Genomic DNA, 16,007 nt, shown 5'->3' with positions numbered 1-16,007 from the left:
GATGCTTCTTAATGACTGCTGCTGAAGTTATGAATTTATTGGATTTAGAAAATCAGAGCTATGACTAACTGAGACACTTTGCTTTATTTCTGATACCTGTGCATGTATGTATTTGTAAATCTGTCCATCTGTTTTTCAGGAATTATACTGTGTCACTAAACAGGCATCAGATCCTAAAATTTGTACACCTGTGACTGGCAGTGGTTGGTGGTTGCCAGTGATTTTCAACTTGTTTCCTGATAGCCTCCTTATGATAATACTGAGCTTTGGAAGGTTTGCATCACAACCAGAGGCCTTCAGCTTGAAACATACTGATGTAATTCGTGTTTATGATGCCAAGACATAGCATTACGTACAAAACACTTTCCAGTTATTCAACGGAGAAATAACATTTCCACTATCCAGTGAGGGACGTTTGTTTTACTCACTTGCCAGTTGCACATGTAATTCATTGAAAATGTGACCCTGTAGGGTCATGGAAGCATTTCATTTGATTCTAATTCTATCTGGAATATTGTTTTGTTAAGAGTCACAGAAACATTTGCTCAATACTTTACTGTTACTGTTGTCTCTCATAGGACCCACATCTTAAAGCCAATTTTTAACGAGGTATTTCAATTTGCAGTTGTGTAATACTATTTCTAAACTTCTCTGTGGTGTCTGTATTTTCATGTAGTCATCTCAGTCACTGAGCATCATCTGTTTCATAATAGAACATGGAACCTGAGGTTAGATGATTTTCAAAATCTCTTCCAGTTTCATTTCGGGATCCCAAAACAGCATAATCAGATTTATCTCCCTCTAAGAGAGGGAGAGAGTCAGTGACATTTATTTTAGCACTTCGTTACTCTTACCATTAGAAAAGTTTTCATAGTACCTTGATTCAGTTTCTCCTCCTGCAGTCAGGCTTATTGTTTCTCAGTCTGTCTCCTGTAGATGCTGAGGACAGTTTATTCCCTTCTGTGCAGCAGCCTTTTCCGCTTTGAATAAAATCTCGTTTAGATTTTGCTTCTTTAGATAAAACAAGTTATTTATTTTCAGCCTTTTCTCCTTAACGTGCTCTAGACCATTGATCTTTTTTGTTGTGTTGTCAAGAAGAACGATGCCAGAACAAGGCACAGTTGAGTGTCAGCATAGTCCCTAGGCTTACAGACTGTACGCAAGTGAATGTGTCAGTACGCTTATGGTTTTTAACTCAATACTGTTGATTTAAATACAGCTTGTGGTTTGCTGTGCCTTCTGGATCTGCTTTCATACCAGTCATCCCTCATCTGCATCTGTGTGTTTGTTTATTCCTGTTCGTCTTTATTAACTTGCATCTTGCTCATTTCCAAAAACTAAGCTCATTCTGAATTCTGTTTAGCAACCAGTATACTTGCAGTCCTTCACAGCTTCAAACAGCTTCAAACATCTGTAGTGTATCCTACCAGGCAGAGGCAGCCTAAGTCTGAAAGAGTCAATTGGTTGTAGCTACGGAACAGGACACAGGAGTTGAACATACTGCTCTCACGGGTCTGCCCGTATGTGCATGACTTGCGGGTGTACATCTCATTTTATTGTCCAAGAGGTACTTGTTCCATAAATTGCTTGTATTTTCACTTCTTTGAGTTTCACTTTTTTCACAACACTTTTTTTAAACAACACACCCCTGATTCTGCTCAGATTGTCTTTTTGTATAACTGCACGGGGTGCAATGGATTTGGAAGGGGTATGCCAAGTTTAACCCAGATTTGCTCATTAACAAATAGGCATTGTTTCAAGTATGCCATTTACATTTTTTACTTTGGCTTGAGCTGGAGGTATCTAAAACTTCAGATTACAAGTTTGATGAATGCAGAAAGGTTTGATTCTGTTTTTATGGATAAGCTCTGTTCCCATTTGCTTCAAAGCAAGCACTCTGATAAGTGTCAGATGGGAGACGAAGGCTTGGTGACAAAACAGTCATACTGCTCTGGATTAGTTCAGTTTTCAATATGCACAAAGTTCTCCCACATATACAATTCCTCATGGAAGTGATGTAACATATGCAACAAATAGGTGACTCTGTATCATGTTTCACCATAACTTAGTTTATTTAAAACACATTTTAAGTGATTTGAGTCATTTTCAGTTCCACTTCCATTAAGACAGCTTCAGCTGTATAAGGCAAAGTGGTCTGTTCATGCAGAATGTATCACTTCCTTTTTTAAGAGCTGACAGGTTAAACTGGCTTCCTATGTCTTGGACACATCAGATACGGCTTTATCCTCATTGCTTAATTGTGTTTCTTTTGTGGAAGTATTGAAGATAAAAGGGAATTGAGTTCTTAGTAGTCATGCTCCAAACATTTCTGAGAGTTTGATCTCTTCCCTTTGGCTAGTGCCTGTATCAGAGCTGTTTCTAAATGCCTTTTGGACCCTTGTTCACTCCCATTGCCTGCCACATATCTGAAATGAAGGAAATATATGCTTAAGTAAGAGCAGATTTATGATATCAGGATTTGTCCTGCATGTATGTTAGTAGCTAGCAGATACCCAGTATCTTCCAAAAAGGTCCTCCCTCTAGTGTTTCTGTTGCCATTCTGCAGTGGTGCTTGCCATGCTCCATGCACAGCTCTCAAGGCTGTTTCTATTTCTCCTCCCCAGCACCACAGGCTGGATCATCTTCTGCTCACCCTCTGGAAAGAGAGAAAGGAAATGCTTCCTGTGGCTTCTGTTATATATATTAAGTATATACATAAATATTATAGCTGCCAAAGCAGAGATGTATGTACACTGTGTTTATTTAAATATTTAATTTTTTGTGTTGGGGCAGTTTCTCTAACATAAGATAAAGAACAGATATGATTGCACACACAAGCAGCCATCAGTCAGAGCCTAAAAACCTGACGCTTGGCTCTGGGAGTGCACTACCCAAAAGTGCACTAAGTCTCCTCTGGTGTGTGCATCTCATCTCTGGTGAGTGCATCTAAATCTCCTCTGGTCTCGAGGCTCTCTCTTTATTCATGATTCCTCCAGAGCTTCCTACATTTCAGAATAAGAGAGACCTACGTGCAAGCTTTGTTTATCACATCTTCTTCATTCTTATTGGTATTCATTAATGATGGGAGCAATCTGAAATTTGTATTGTATGGACTTGACTTGGTTCATACAAAAAGCCCACAGAGGCCAATGAGAAATATACAGTTCATTACGGTGATAATAATACACAATAACCCTGAAGATATTTTTGTATCTCCACCTGTTGCAAATCTGTTGACTTTCATACTTTGATAAATGTTTAAAATAAAGAAACAGTGAAGTAAGAAATCTATAGCATCATGAAAGATATGATTAAAACATGGTAGATTTTTGTCTAGAACTATGTTACCATTGCTTACTTTGGGCTCAAAGTATTTTCTGCTAACACTGGGCTGTTAGTTGCTGTTTAGAAAACCACAGTAGAATGCCTTCCTCCTCTTCTTGGGCAGTCTCTAATTGCACGGTCTCTTGCAGGAGATCTCCAATCTGTTCTCTGGAATCAATGCGATTTTAACTCTTTGCACAAACTTTAAACAGCAGTCTACAAACAGCAGTCTACAAACAGCACGCTTTAACCAAATAACTCTACCGCAAACACTGTTGACCTCTGCTCGTAAACTTCTGTTTGTAGATCCCAACCACAAAATGTACTGCAAAAGTGTTCATGACCCAGTATTGTTGCTAATCATTCTGTGTTTTAAGTGGTGCTTGCTGTCCCTGTACAAGACTGGGATGTTGGCATGTTACTCACAGGACATTCACATGGCTGTCAACTCTCCTTCCACCAGAGAAATCTTACCAAGGCAGATCTGTGGGAGAAGGGAAATGCTGTCCCACTCTCTTTATAGATGGGAACTTGAAGTATAAAGACATTGTGATTAACAATAACAGAACTGGAAATAGTTCAGATGTTACATGCTTCAGACTTGAGTCTAAAGGACAAGATTTCATTGAGATTCCTGTTCCCATTGTTCCATCACAAATAAGCAAACTTCATGTACCCAAACTAAAATAAGCTACAAGATGTAGCATGCTTCTCAGAAGGCCAGTGGGTTTACTGGATGGAGGGAGTTTAGCTGATGCATTTTCTATAATTTTTTAAAAGATTGCTATATTGTTTGTACCTGAGCAACTCTGAATTCACACACACAGTTACATTGCTATGAAATGAAAGTAGTCAGTCTAACATTGAGCTGAGTTTATCTACCTCATCTCTACTTTATCAAAAAGAAAAAATAAAGGAAAAATGTTTTTCTCTCTTCAGAGGTTTTTTACATTCTTTGATGTCTATAACCTGAAAAAAAAAAAGCATATTAAAAAAAAAAGCATATGACCAAAATATTACTGTACTTTTTTAAAAAGAGTCCATTCTTTCCCAGATATTGCTCATTTGCACTCAGAACACAGCTTTCAGGTCACAATTATCTTGATCAAGACTTTTCCAAAATGTTTCTGAAATCCGGAGACATTCATCATTAAGCAGCTAGCATTTGAGATGAAACGGTTTCTATGAGAGCCCCAAAGGCTTGCACATACATATTTGAGATTTTCTTATCTATAATAAGCAAGTAAATATTAGTATCATCTGATCTGCAACGATCATTTAAATGTTGCTAACAGTCCTGTAATGTGACTCCAGTAATACTCAAATTCTGCATTTCTGGGAGAAAATGAATAAGTACTTAGTGCCCAAACCAAAAACATTTGCGTATTAACTTTTTAAAAAGTAGGTCAAAAATGGCAAACCAAATTGCTGGCCTGTGATCTTTTGATCTATAACTACAAGAGTCTTACTGGCCTACTGTGTCATTCTTTTAGGATAGATAGGATTGCTGATATCAGAAATTAGCCTGCTGATTAGTTCCATGATAGCCACTTTGGCATGGGAAGTCATTTTTAACAGTGTTAGATGCTTGGCAGGATATTGTTATAATATGTGCAGGCCTTTTGCTTTAAGATTTCCAAGTATCAGAGGTGACACATTCATGTATGGTGCTGTGATACAAACTCTTACCTGTAAATTTGCTATAAACACTGCTTATAGCAGTGGCTCCTGTCTGTCCATTTGTTGTAGCTTCTTTAAAAGAAACAAAACTACAGCATACAAAGCATGCTCTTTCAGATGTCAGAGTGATGCTAGGACCTCACAGGGTTCCCTTAACCACCCAGAAGAGAAGACCTTGAGAACATTTGCTGTCTTTAATGTCTACCTAAACAACAAAACATATCTTCAACAAGGATTTACTTCATGTTTATAATAGTGACATTTTGTCCAGTATTGGAAATTCAGTTGGCTTTAAGTAGGGCTTTGTTCTTAGCACTCTTCTATGAATTTTCTATGAATTCTAGTCAGGATAAACTTTTCCTGAAAAAAGAAAGTGAACTGAAGTATGAGTAAAGCTTGTTGTTGAGGTATAATTTCCGCTACCTAAGATTTTGCTTTAAAGTGCTTGAGACCAATGTCAGATGTATTTCTTTTATAAAAATAATATCCACAAAGTATTGAGAAAAACTGACATGATCACTTCCTTTATAACACCTTTCTATGATATTGCTGTAGTGCTTTGGCAAAGGGAGCATACTGTGTTCTTACACCTGCACTCACACCTCAGTCAAGATAGGTTTCACAAGAGTGCTCCTTATCTCCTGATTTCCCACCTCCCCTGCTGAGTGGTTGGAAGCTTATTGCAGAGCAGTCAAGGAGCATACTGTTTCTTTCAGGTGAAACCAAAAGGAGACACCTAAATGAGACATTTTGCTTTGAGAGTTTGCCTAGTGTGCCGCAATTACTGGGAATGTCTAGTCCACAGGAATGCAGGAGAACCACCTACAATACAGATATTGGGTCATATTTTTCAGCCTATGCTGCTTGACTTACTCATTTACAGGTTGTCTTTTAGTACTGTAGCTCAGAGTTCAAGGCAGTCAATTTTTGTGTGAAATGCTTTAGTAAAGAGGAAGTTCAGAGATCTATGTAGAGAGACAGGGATTAGGGTTAGAATACTAAGAGCAGTCCTGTTTTGAAATCCTAGCCTTTCCAAGAGAGAAGGAACAGCCCCATAAGAATAATAGTTTTATTGATTTACATATATAATACAAATAAGTTAAAACATAATAAAAATAATTAAATAAAACAGGAGGTTCCAGCCCTCATATGAATAATTCAGTCTATAAAACAAAAACAAGTTTTAAAATAAAACCAGCATAAGTCTTAGGAGAAGGAAGTAATTTCCATATCCTATCAGTAAAGTGAATGGAAATAATTTGCTGACTTTTGACACCTGTAGCACTCAGTGAGTACTGAATCCATATATCTTCTCAGTGTTGTGTACATACATGGAAAGAGGGAGCTTAGCCAGATTTCTAAAGGGACATAGAAGGTAGAAGAAGAAGTCCAGTCATGTTGTCAAAGTTCTCTTCTTCCAACACAGCTGCAGTTGTCATCTGAAGATTTTAGTGTTAAGTTTACAGAAGTGAGCCTTGTATACCACCTGTTGCTTCAGCCTGAGTTGACTTTGGTCCTTCTTCATACATTAAGTGATAAGTAGTGGTGATACAATTTCTTGCATATTCTGATGCAAAGCATGGTCACCCTCTCAGTACTGCTGTTCACACATTAGGTCTCTGACTCAGCACTGCTCAGGGTGATGGGGAAAGATTTTAGACTGAAGCCGTGTACGAAATGCACACAAGTAAACTGAGTTAAAGCTTCACCAATACTACCAGACCAAATGCCAGTCCATAAATTAAGTGGACAGATAACTTGATATGCATAGTACTGTGCATGGGAATACTCATTTAAATGTTAAATACTTTAGCTTCCCATAGAGTGGTTCTTGGTAATTCATAGTACTGAGTTAATACTGTCTTTCTGCACCAGAAACTGATGTTACTAGCACATCACAGGAGCAGTTAAAAGTAAAGACTCTTATGACAGTCAGTACTTCTGGGTCCTGGCATCAGCACAGACTTAATCCTGTTCATTTCAGTCCAGATGTAGAAAAAAGATCACTTGGGTTCAGCAAAAGAACGACTTTTGGTGAACACTGCATTCATATTGGAGTCAATCCAGTCAAGGTATTTAGTAACTCTGGTGTAAACACCTGGCTTGTTTTTCTTTGCACAGCCATCTCCCCAGCTGACAATCCCGTAAAGCGTCATCCTGCCATCGTGCTCACAGACCATGGGGCCGCCAGAATCTCCCTGACAAGGGAAAGAGTAAATTGAGCTGTTTTCTACAGATAGAGCCTTTATAACAGACAACCTGTTAGTGCTGTTCTTCTGAAATGGAAGAAGCAGTCAATACCCATGAGCTAGTTCTGATTTTTGAGAACACTGTATAGGTGGAACAGAATGCTCAGCATCTGCTGCAGCTATAGCACAGTCTGTATGGTAACAAGTTCTCTGGTCACCCCTAGCTTGCACAGACAATTATTGTGGACACGGCACTTATGGAAGTCATAATGACAGCTGTTAGGCTAGTTATATAAGATCAAAGTCAGCACATCCAATTCTTTATCACAGAATTAATCATCCCCCTACACACAAGGTACTTGTACACCTAAGGGTAACCCCTGTTTATTTAGTGGCACACATGGCACACCCTTACTGCCTAGCGAGGTGCAGCCAAACAAATCCAGTTTTGAGGAATCTGTCTAAGGGCTCATCATCCTCCTGTAATCTACCTTTTGTCCCTCCACAAAACTATAGTTCAAGTTAGAAAAGTACAGGCTGAGACTGGCACAGCTGCTGCATTCCTCTGATGTACATATCTACTGGCCATTGCTGGAACAGGTTGTAAATAAAGTTCTGAGGAGCAGCAATGGCTAAGACACTGCAGCTGCTGCTCCTCCAAAGGCTGGTCTAGAGAGGTTAACACCTAACTAGATCCCCACCTGCTTCCCTGTGTTCGGTCACAGTACAGGGTCAACTCCACTAGCTGTACCGGGGAGCCTCTATAGAAAGAGAGACTCTCCTGGATCTTAGAATGAGAAGATGCTACCATTTGATCCAGATGGTATACATGCATATAAAGTGTTTTGAAACAAGCAAACAAAACCTAGTTTTACCTTGCATGCATCAGTTGCCCACATGGAGTCTCCAGCACAGACCATGTTGTCAGTAACTCTGATACTGTCGTAGTATTCAGTTGTGCATTTCTTCTGTGATATTAAGTTAACACTGGCTGACATCAGTCTTTGGGCATAGTAAATATCATCTGGATAGTAAATAAAAGTCTTTAACTATTTTCACCCTCTAAGAGGAAAAAAACAAGCAAGCTAAACTGTTTCTGGTACTCATTAAAGCAATGAAACGAGAAAGCCAACACCACCCTAACCATTCCAATTCTGATTTGAGGCTCTTACTTCCAGCTTATATGGCATTATTTTACTTTTACTGTTAGTGACTATGTAAGCTTTTAAGAGAAGGAAAAGCATTCCAACTGCTATGAATTTTTTTTTTTTAGAAAAAGTTGATCTTTTTTTGGACAAAATTCTCCATAGATGCTATCCTCACTTAATCTAGCACAGCTTTGTCTTTTAGTTCTCACTACATAAGGATTGAAAAAATTGCTATTTTTTACATCTTGGCTTACTGGGCATTGTTGACAAGTGTGAGAAAAATCAGATAAATACTATTGGCAACTAGAAAAACTAAACAAAAATTCTAGAGAAAGTTATAGCAAGAAGAACCTCATAAGCACATAGAATATATGGAATAGCAGCAATGCTTTTTTCTCTCCCAGTCTTTTGGGGATTATGGTATAGAAAATAACCTGCTTCCATACAGTTTAAGCAAAACTTTAGAAAAGGAAGTTATTCACTTACAAAAATCCTGTTTTCCATAGCCAGCTATTTCACACCGGGTATTGTCGTATAGGTTAAGGTTCCTCTCCGGCAAGCAAACTGTTCTGACATACTTGGATTCTACTGCACACTGTCCAGAAGCTGTTCGTATTCTTACCAAAGCTAAGAAAAGTCAGAGAAAATACATTTGAACTTGTAAAGCAAGTTCCCTTCACATTCCTTGAAACTAGAAGTTAGAAGTATCCTGTACAGAATATGGGGATTCTGGTTACTATATGTCCTCTCATTGCTTTTAGAATGGCTATAGTAATTTAGTGACAAAATTAATTTTCCAATATTGAAACTGGTAAACATTCCAACTTGAACTACTTTCCTGAAAGGATAGGGTGTGATAACCTTTCAGAGGATATCTCCTCACTGATTTATCTTCAACTACATAAAAATACCAGTTTACTGACTGTCTCTAGAGGGTGGCATCAGTCACCACACTCAAAAGAGGGCAGTTTATACTGCACTACTCACCAGAAGGGTTTATGAAAGTGTTCTTTCAGGCCTAGTTCTCAGAAGCACCTGGCTCCTGTTCCTGTTCATCTCTTCTCTGGTTCTACTTTTTATACTCGACATACACTGTAATTACATAGCCTCCAGCTATCCTCAGTGTTTTAAAGGCTCATATTAAGATGACACTTACCAATGTCATTCTCATTGCCACCAGTTTCATCTGTGAAGTCAGGGTGAGAGATGATTTCATCAACCACGAACACTTGTTCGTTTTCATCAGTAACATTCAGTATGGACTTTCCAAGGAAGACTTTGTATACAGGTGTACTTGGTTTTCCTTTTGACCTGAGTGAAAGTAAGAAGATCCATGAAGGCTACTGGTTTCTGACAGAGGTCAACAATTTAAATCGAGTCCCAGTTCTGTTTCATGTTTTCTTTAGTGCTGACAAGAAAAAGCAAAGTTGACTCAGCTGTGAAAGTTGATCCAGTACACTAAAAGGACTCCTGATTCACTATTTAGAGTGAATAAGCCAGATGTCCAGGCACTGCAAAATGCATGTCTGGCTAACTGCTACTAATGCCAGGCATCAGCAATCAGACTCCCCAGCAGAACATAAGGAGGATCAGCTTTCCACAGGAAAAGAGACACCCTAATTGAGTTGTTCAGCAGCTCATCACCTTTCAGTACAACTGTTAGGTTTTGTGAACAGCTAAGGTAGAATGAAATCTTGGAACCAAGTTAAGGTAAATTTGTTTGAATTGCATAATCCATCACAATGTTTGCAATCTGTTAGCTCAGTCTGCTGAACTTGAGCTTCCAAAGGCATGATGTTTATGGCTGCTCTTCTTGTTCTGCCAAATTAAAAGAACAAGCTAACTAGTAGATTTTCATCTTTGCTTAGTGAGGGGGAAAAAAGTCAGCTGAAGAAAGCTGCAAATGGAAGGATGCAGAACTGTACACACTTACGGATCATAAAAGCAGTGTGCTGCTGTAAGCACCCAGCAAGGGTCAATGAGGCTGCCACCACACAGAAAGTGATCGACGCCCTTGATGTTTTGGAAGATGCCAGCTATCCAAGGCTGAGACTCAACCTCAGCCTGGCTTCCACCAACAATCTTGAAGTACTTGCTGATGCTTCTTTGACCACATGTGCGCTCTGTGAGGAAGATATCATTCGATCTGGATTTCATTCTGATGTTCACATGACAGACAAGCATCTACTCTGCTAGAAACAGTTGTCTTGAAAGTAGTGTTACTTACCACACTTATCTATGTTGCAGGGTGTTTCTTGAAGGGAGAATCCCCTCCGGGTGTAACACCAGGGCCTGCTCCTTCCATTTGGGTTTCTGGAAGATACAGGAAGTATATTTTTCATGAACACAGTTTAGAAAATTGTTATCTTAGATTTGTAACAGTCCTGGAAAGGCCATAGGTGTTCTGTTGCAAGATATGCCAGAGAAAGTGATTAACTGTTTGAACACAGAATTGGTAGCTTTTGTCATAGCTGTTATTCCTTTAAACTTGTACCATCCTTCAAGACATTTCTAGGAATGCCATCACAGGAAGACGGATGTATCATCTTACCTGCAGTAGTTGTGTTTGCCCAGTCCAAGCTGCAGAGCATTCTTCATGTCAGCATGGTAAGCACCTCTCTTGATTACTGAAGGAAGATCCCATAGTAAACAGTCTCGTTCAGTTGCTGTTCCTCTGTAGTTCTCCCCATTTCCAGCATAGCATATACTGTCATCATCTGAGGAAAAAAAACCACTTTATTTGTATCTCAGAACAGATACAATAGTGTCTGAATCATTTTTATGATAAAGCATGCATTACAAGTGAAAACAGATGACTGATTATATGTTCTTATTTAATGTTTTCTATTTGAATTTTGCACATCAAGTATCTTATGCTTTAAAGCATGCATACTGCTTTTTTAACAATTTCAGTGCACTTCAGAATATAATCTTTTCCTCTTCTGGACACTCCCAAGCAAGTTCACTTAATTTTACAAACTAAAACATGGATGAGGAAATCAGGAACATTTGTGAGGAAGCAGGGACAAGAGAACTTGAGATCCCAGTTTTGCTCCAATATTTAGCCATTTCTCCTCAAATAATCTATTAGTATAAGGTGCTGCAGGATATCCAGTCATGTTTTATAGGTACTGTTTTCACTTAGCACTTCATATTTATCAAGTGCCCATCTCTCCAATTACTTCAGTTATTATCAAGGAAGATTGATACTCTACCTATTTCACAGTGAAGCCCACCATATCCTTCTGGGCACAGGCAACGATTTATTCGGCTAAAGAGGTAATAGGTAATGCATGTTCCTCCATTCAGACAGTGACATTCTGCAAGTAGAAGTCATCACTAATTAATTAAAGGCAAAACATTTGATTGGTGAAGTAAAGTGAAGTGTAGTTGCAAACAAAGTTTTGTTTAAGTGTCATTAAAAGTCTCTATCAAGGTTAACAAGCTCTTTTTAAGTTAACAGGCAGATACTTACCCCTGTGTTTATGTGATGGTCTGTAGTGCTGCTTGCCATAAGCCTACAGGGAGGAAAAGAGATATTTAAGGAAACTTATGTGGTTCTGTTACCCGTTACAGGCCTAAACTGTGTTCCCTATTGCATGCTTTCCCCAACACTTTAAAGTTTTTTTGCTCATAGTTACCAGCTCAACTTGCTCTACAGAGTCTGCATGCAAATGAGAAGTGGAACTTCATTTTAGCAAAGCAGACAAGAAGATGCCATACCAAAAAAGGAAAAACAACAAAACAAACAGTCTGAAAAACTCTACCAACCCAGTCCATCACTGGAGGTCAACATTGTGAGTTATTTCTGCTGTGAGGACCTGAGCAGCTCTCAAGGGTCCCCGTGGAATCAGGTTTCTCCCTCCCCACCTCTCAGTTCCTAAGCAGTACAAAGATGGAATATCCTCCAGCTACCTGTCCTTTTAGTGACCTTGGTGCTTCATGTTTGTGCCATGGGATAACAGCCAGTAGATTTACACAATAGATTCTTGCCCTGTACTCTAGGTCCTGCCTCCACTTTTCAGGCTGGATATTTACTCCCATGGATAAAGAGATAAAACTAGTCTTTTCACAAAGGTCATGTGGGCTTGTCTGAGCTAAAGTGTCACAGTAGCAATATAGTTCCATAATATCAGGGAATGGCTCTACTAATAGATATGAACTGTCACATAAGTTGTGAGTCAAAAATACTCCAACTTCAAGTCTGTTGACTTTTTTTTTAAGCTTTGCACTCAAGTAGGGTAAGGTGGAAATTTACTTAAGGTCTAATATCCATCTGCATGAAAGGCTATCAAAGTCTTGGTACTTGATGTCCAGATCTAAATTGCATTGAGAAGATATAAAAGCTAGATTTCTTGGTCATTGCATGGTGTCTTCACTATTTGTGCTCTAGAAGATACCTTAAGGTAGAACAAAATCAGAAGAAAACCAAAGGATTCAAAAATGTTTCTTGGAGGTATATGTGCAGCAAATGTGCATGTACATGCAAAGGCAGCAGAAAGGAAAATTCCAGTTGAAATCCTAGTACCCTGTCCAAAGCACAAGTATAATCAAAGAAACAGAAGTGGTTCCAACTACAACCCCCCTCATTTATTTCAAAACTTACAGAATCTAGTCCCGTGACAAGAGTGCCAAGGGTTACTGAGAGGAAGATAAATAGCTTCATGGTGTTAGTTAGCTTCTCACTTTGTTCCTCTTCTTTTGTTTTGATTCTGAAAAGGAAAAAACTTAGTAGCATGTTGTAGCTTGCAGTGTCAGCTTTCTGTTGTCTTACTTGGTTTCAGTGTAAGTCAGAATACAATTGATAAGAATTACAAATTGCCTTACTGTGGAAGATCTGCATATTATTGCCATAAATTCAATAAAAGGTTATTGTTTCATTGCTTGAAGCTTTTTTGTACATTTAGAAATATAACCAGATTGTGACATTCAAATGATTGAGACAGGGCAATAGGAAAAATCCATACTCTTAGTTACTGCAGCATAGACTAGCAGTCGGAAAGTGGCAGATTGATTTAGTCACAGTCCAGCAGTTTGTACCTATTTAACTGATCATTACTACCTTGTAGCAAGACTCATAAGAGCACTGAACATCCCTATTTAAAACCTGGAAGGGAAAGCTTGCATTTTCAGTACCTCCATCTAAGACCTGGAACGGAAAGCTCATGTTTTCAGTACCTCCATCACTGTCAGCTGCATCTTGTTGATGCCGGGCACTTGCATAACCCTGCCTGCCTCCCTGAGTGCCTCTGCCCACCACAAACTCTTGCAAGTCTGGTCTTGCAGTTACCTCACTTAAGTATTAGAGAGGCTTAGAATGTGTTCTGCCTTGACTTCTTACAGGCAGTTACTTCTTGTCACCAAGCTCATATATCAGTCTTTCTAAGTGACTGTTAAAAAGACTAGTTTGGAAAAGTGATGCAGGAAGGAGCTACAAAGTAGTCATTTATTTTAAAAAATGCAGTGCAAGTCATGGGATTTTTTTTATACTTTTTTTTTTTTTGGAAGGAAGCACCCTCAGTTCAAAAAAGCACTGAAAGAACTGTAAGGAATCATTAGGAGACTCCACAGGAATTTTGCTTCTAGCTATATTAACAGGTTTTGCAGACTAGACTTGGTGCCCCATATTCTTTCTGCTCCTGAGGTTTTCAGGTTGCACTAGTTGTCATTTCATCCCCAAACTGAGTGCCCACTGGCATCTGAGTGCATCTTCCAGGTTAATTCAAACCACTGAAGCACAAGTACAGGCCAAACTGGGGCACAAACAGAAGCATGGGAGAGGATCAGTGCATTCATTTAAAAAACACAGACAAGATCCCAAGCAAACTACTAATGCAGATACACCCTCTGCTTTATAAGCAGATTTTAGAATGCAAGAACGCAAACCATGCCTCAGACACCTGGACACACACACTGTTCAGATGCAGCTCACGCTTCTGCAGACGGACTTTCCCTTCAGCACAATTCACATTAAGACAGCTACTTTTAAACGCGTTTAGCAGCTATGCGAATCATTCAGTCCCCTAATTAATTATTTTCTCAGGCCCAACCCTCAGCGAGCCGATTTCTGCTGAAAACCACGCCAGTACAGCGCGGCGTGCAGGAGCGGCCTTTCCCCTCGCTACCCCGGGGCAGCACCACTCTGTCCCGTCCCCCCACCGCGAGCAGCGATGGCTTCTCCGCGCCGAGGCGGCGCGGAGCGATACTTACCAGCCCAGGAGCTGGGCAGGAGGCCGGGCGCAGTACGGCCGGAGCTGTGGCAGCAGCAGCCCGGGGCGGGCGCTATAAAGGCCCGGCCGGGGCGGTGCCGCCGTCGCTCCCCGCCCGCCCCGGGCCGGGCCGCCCCCCGGGCTCACCTCGCCGCGGGGTGACTCAGGGCGGGGGTTTTCGGTTTCGGGGGGCAGCGGCAGCCGGGGTGAGGTACACGTGGGGCAGGGAGGCTGCCTTTGGCCTCCCCGTGGCCTCCGGCAGTTTTTACGAGGGGTTTAAGAACAAAAGAGAAACGTGAGTGGCGGCCGTGAGAAGAACGGCTAGTGTTGAAACACCCCTGGAGACATTAACGAGCATGGTGTGTTTTATTCAGATTTTTGTGGGGTTATCCACAGTGAAAGAAGCCCTAGGACCCTAGCCATGAAGGGGATTATATGGGTTAAGGGCGGCCGAAGGCAGGATTTGCCGGCACCTCATGGAGGCCCTACCTGAGGCCAGGCTCAGCTGCTGCCGGGGGCACTGGGGTGGCCACAGCCTTGTGTGCTGGGAGCTTCGCTGTCCCTGCTCCTCAGAAATCTATCGTGGTTTCAGCAGAGTGGTTTCTCTCTTCCAAAGAAATACTTGAAGCACAGCCATTTTGTAAGATGGAATTGGCAATGTCAGCTGTCAGATGTTCAAAAAATGCATGCCCCAAAAAACAGCCTTCTCTGTGCCCAGCCAGTGCGTTTTCTCATTATGCTGTGACCTCATAGCGATGTAGTGAAAAACAAAATGGGCACAGCCGTGGTATTTGGCTTCAGGTACTGCAGGTGACTAAGCTGAGGCAGGTCTCCGTGGGCTGTGTGGCAGATAAAAAGCAGTTTCTTCAGGGACCGCTTTGGAGCAGGGATTGATGTGAATTTCCCTCAGAATGTTTTTCATAGCTGGACTATTCACAGCTTAAGGAGGCCACCTTTATGTGTTTGGCATGTAACTTCACTGGTAAGAGAACGGTGTAGCTTTCTTCTCCCCCGCTTTCTTTCAGTTGAGTCTGTGGTATAAGCATTCATTTATTCAGGTACTAGGTGCTTACATTCTCCATACCTCTTTGTTATCAGCTCTTCGGGCTCATGTCAGAACAGTCCTCACCTCTGCTGAAAGCATGCTGAATTCACATTCACTGGATGGAAGGAACCACGTCTAGAGAAACAGATCAAGTTGGAAGTCAAAGTGAACATAGGTAAGGAACAAATCTTTCTGCATCTCAGAAGGGTAATTTTTCCTCACTCTCTCTGTGGAGAGTGAATATCACAAGCAAACTGATCCTTTAAGAAATAGGGCAGATAATATGAAGGTAGGATCTCTGTTGCACATTCTTCACTCTAGAGGAGCGGCTGTAGACTAAACTTATTCTACGGAATAAATTCCAGGAGAAATAATGTAGATTTTAAAATCACTCTGTAACTGTTATTCACTT

At 40.4% G+C, this 16,007-nt stretch overlaps 1 protein-coding gene across 1 annotated transcript; it reads right to left on the bottom strand.

Moving 5' to 3' along the window:
• Positions 1 to 6,059: 6,059 nt before the first annotated feature.
• On the bottom strand, positions 6,060 to 14,694 carry PLAU (plasminogen activator, urokinase). The gene is made up of 11 exons (XM_080598113.1): positions 14,552 to 14,694; positions 12,948 to 13,053; positions 11,817 to 11,859; positions 11,557 to 11,661; positions 10,893 to 11,058; positions 10,569 to 10,654; positions 10,275 to 10,464; positions 9,498 to 9,652; positions 8,828 to 8,968; positions 8,069 to 8,217; positions 6,060 to 7,202 (listed from the first exon to the last, which is right to left on the bottom strand). Exons 2-11 carry the CDS (start codon positions 13,005 to 13,007, stop codon positions 7,008 to 7,010), a joined length of 1,290 nt encoding a protein of 429 aa, XP_080454239.1. The 5' UTR covers positions 13,008 to 13,053; positions 14,552 to 14,694; the 3' UTR covers positions 6,060 to 7,007.
• Between the last annotated feature and the right edge of the window lie 1,313 nt (positions 14,695 to 16,007).

Source organism: Anser brachyrhynchus (genome assembly GCF_964034855.1).
Source record: "Anser brachyrhynchus genome assembly, chromosome: 6".
Classification (NCBI taxonomy): Eukaryota; Metazoa; Chordata; class Aves; order Anseriformes; family Anatidae; genus Anser; species Anser brachyrhynchus.
The sequence above is the reverse complement of the archived record's forward strand: the minus strand, read 5'-3'. Positions and strand labels throughout refer to the sequence as shown.

What these genes read in the sequence shown, in the direction of transcription:
- PLAU (XM_080598113.1), bottom strand. Translation starts at nt 13,007, where the DNA reads ATGAAGCTATTTATCTTCCTCTCAGTAACCCTTGGCACTCTTGTCACG. An exon ending in CTGCAACATAGATAAGTGTG is followed by an intron (nt 10,465 to 10,568) that starts GTAAGTAACACT and finishes TCTTCCTCACAG; the next exon opens with AGCGCACATGTGGTCAAAGA. An exon ending in GCACACTGCTTTTATGATCC is followed by an intron (nt 9,653 to 10,274) that starts GTAAGTGTGTAC and finishes ACTTTCACTCAG; the next exon opens with GTCAAAAGGAAAACCAAGTA.